The sequence below is a fragment of the Penaeus japonicus genome, unplaced genomic scaffold (assembly GCF_977035675.1).
Source record: "Penaeus japonicus unplaced genomic scaffold, GWHDUDI00000001_assembly GWHDUDI00000015, whole genome shotgun sequence".
Lineage (NCBI taxonomy): Eukaryota > Metazoa > Arthropoda > Malacostraca > Decapoda > Penaeidae > Penaeus > Penaeus japonicus.
The window spans coordinates 22,049,443-22,051,942 of record NW_028234417.1 but is presented as its reverse complement, the minus strand read 5'-3'; the positions used below and the strand labels follow the sequence as shown (position 1 = coordinate 22,051,942).

Here is a 2,500-nt window from a genome sequence, read left to right as displayed (position 1 = left end):
TGCAGTTCATGTACTGTACCAATAATTATAATGGTTTATGTATGCTTAAATAATGTACTACATATCTAACCGACTTTTCTTTTCTTTAACCCATTCACACCGGGGCCGCTCCGGCTTTGCGCGGTCCCAATACCGGGGTTCTCGAATGCATAAGCCTAACGCCTCGAGATTCTCGGGCGCACAAGCCGCGAGCCTGGGTTGCCCGCTCGCTTTACCCGAGCGCACGGCTTCCCCTCATAGCTCGTCCAGGGCGTCTGACGCGAAAACCACAATATGTGTTATCACGTCAACCGGCGTGAATGGGTTAACATCATAACATATCAGACCTCTAAAATGGTTAATTCGTTATTTTTTTCCCTAGAGATTGATATGTTGAATTATTAAATGCAAAGGAGAAAGTTAATATAATTTCTATGTCTCTCATATATGATATACTCATCAATATCTTGTTATTTGATGTGATTGTTCATCAAAAAGTTATTTGGTTCCCTGTCAGAATCTGCATCTCTTTTCTACAACCAATGATTTCTTAAAACCCCCTCCCCTTCCGAGGGGAAATTAGCCAGAATGTCATGCGGGGGGCGTTATATTTTTGGCCTATTATTATTGAATGGTGGTACAATATGGTGCCGCCCCCTGCTGGCTTTGAATTGCTGCGCACATGAAAATGCGCGGTACAATGTGGGTTAAATTATTCACAATCAATCATCTTCAGAAGTTATTCAGTTTCTGCAAAGAGATCTTTCCAGGAATCTGTGTCCATTCCTGCACCAATTGATTAATACCTTCACTATATTATTCATTCACTTTATCTTTCTACTAAACTAAGAAAAAGTAAACAAGAGCTACATTTAGAATATCAAAGACTTTCCTTATGCTCTGGCTTATTTTAACCCATTAGCAGCAGATGGCATGACTTGCTGCAAAGGCAGACTCGGTGATAGACGCGGATGGCACCATGCCAGACGTGTAAAACACCCATCCTACTGCACAGACATTTTTTAAATACCGCGACCAATGGGTTAATGGGTTAGACCCACAATGAAGCACCAACCTGTTTTATGATTTTGACTTTGACTTTCCGCTTCTTGCGCAGCTTCTTCTCCTTGGTCTTGGTGGCTTTCGCTGTTGGGGGCGGGGGTGAGTGGATTTCCTCACCACCAGAGGGAGATGTCCCCTCCCCAGGAAGGATTCCATCAGCAAACTTAACCGCCTTAGGACGGTAATCCACACGATATCTATTGAAGAAAAAAGAATGATAGTGTGATAGGTAATTTTAGTGGTTTATAAACAAATGAGTCAGACTTAACCCATTGCGGACGGGGCGCCTAACGACCTAACTGGTTGTCAAGGCGGGCGATCTACGACACTAATGGCATCGGCTGAAAATTAGAGGGATGGGGAAAGGGTTTTCTCTGCCCTCCGGGTAGCACAGACTAGCCCAAACAATATTTTTCCATAAGTCCATCATAAACTACGAGTTTAGGCTGACTTTGGAACCCTGTAGCTCTGGAGCTAGCGCCGTTACAGCCATAATACTTCATGACTGTGTGCGTGCTTCAACTGTGAGCAGATTCCGATGTTGTGTCGTATTCCCATTGACTCCCGTCTCTTAGGCCTAATTGTTGCAGACACGTATGCCATGACACCCATATGCAATGGGTTAATAAAGAAACTATGCAAAAACATACAAACTCAGACACTAATATACACATACACAGAGAGAGAGAGAGAGAGAGAGAGAGAGAGAGAGAGAGAGAGAGAGAGAGAGAGAGAGAGAGAGAGAGAGAGAGAGAGAGAGAGAGAGAGAGAGAGAGAGAGAGAGAGAGAGAGAGAGAGAGAGAGAGAGAAAGCTGAAAGCCAAAGAAATTTAGAAATCAGATCAGTCACAATATAAACGCAAATCATATTTGCACATAAGACCTATACCTGTAGCTTGGGCTCATGAGGATGCCTTTCTCAGCAGGTGGCAGTGGAACAGGGAGGAGGCGGCGCTTTTTCCTCTCACCAGACTCATCATCTTCGTCCTCCTCGTCATCATCATCTCCGAGGACCTCGTACTCAGGCACGGGAGATCCAATTACTGGCACTTCCGACATGGCTTCCTGTGTGGACAATTGAAAAAAAAATGTCATTTTCACAGGAGATACTTAACTTGTAGGCTGATACAAATTTGTATATCAATAATAATAATAATAATAATAATAATAATAATAATAATAATAGTAATAATAGTATTGGTATTACTCGACAGCATCAGGGCTGTATGTAGGCCTACCCCTTGGTAGACTGCATTTTCATCCCAACTGCTCACAAAGTCTTTTAATTTTATCTATTATTTCTTTTGTTTTGTAGGCACTTCAGTTTTTATATATGATTTTGTGACTTACTATGTTTAGTAGTATGCTTTAGCCATTTTAGCATATACATTTTTTTTTCTTATTAACTTATTTCATAGCCTAGACTTTAAAGAAGAGATTAAATAATGTGTTTATAAGAA

At 41.6% G+C, this 2,500-nt stretch overlaps 1 protein-coding gene across 5 annotated transcripts in view; it reads right to left on the bottom strand.

The window, feature by feature from the left end:
- LOC122253115 (uncharacterized) overlaps positions 1-2,500 on the bottom strand; it is a 26,402-nt gene that overhangs the window by 8,744 nt on the left and 15,158 nt on the right. For all 5 annotated transcript variants that reach the window (XM_043015929.2, XM_086544692.1, XM_043015930.2 and 2 more), the window contains exons 7-8: positions 1,930-2,105; positions 1,055-1,238 (exon numbers count right to left, since the gene is read on the bottom strand). In XM_043015929.2, the coding sequence (XP_042871863.2) occupies positions 1,055-1,238; positions 1,930-2,105 (360 nt within the window). The remainder of the gene's footprint in view (positions 1-1,054; positions 1,239-1,929; positions 2,106-2,500) is intronic.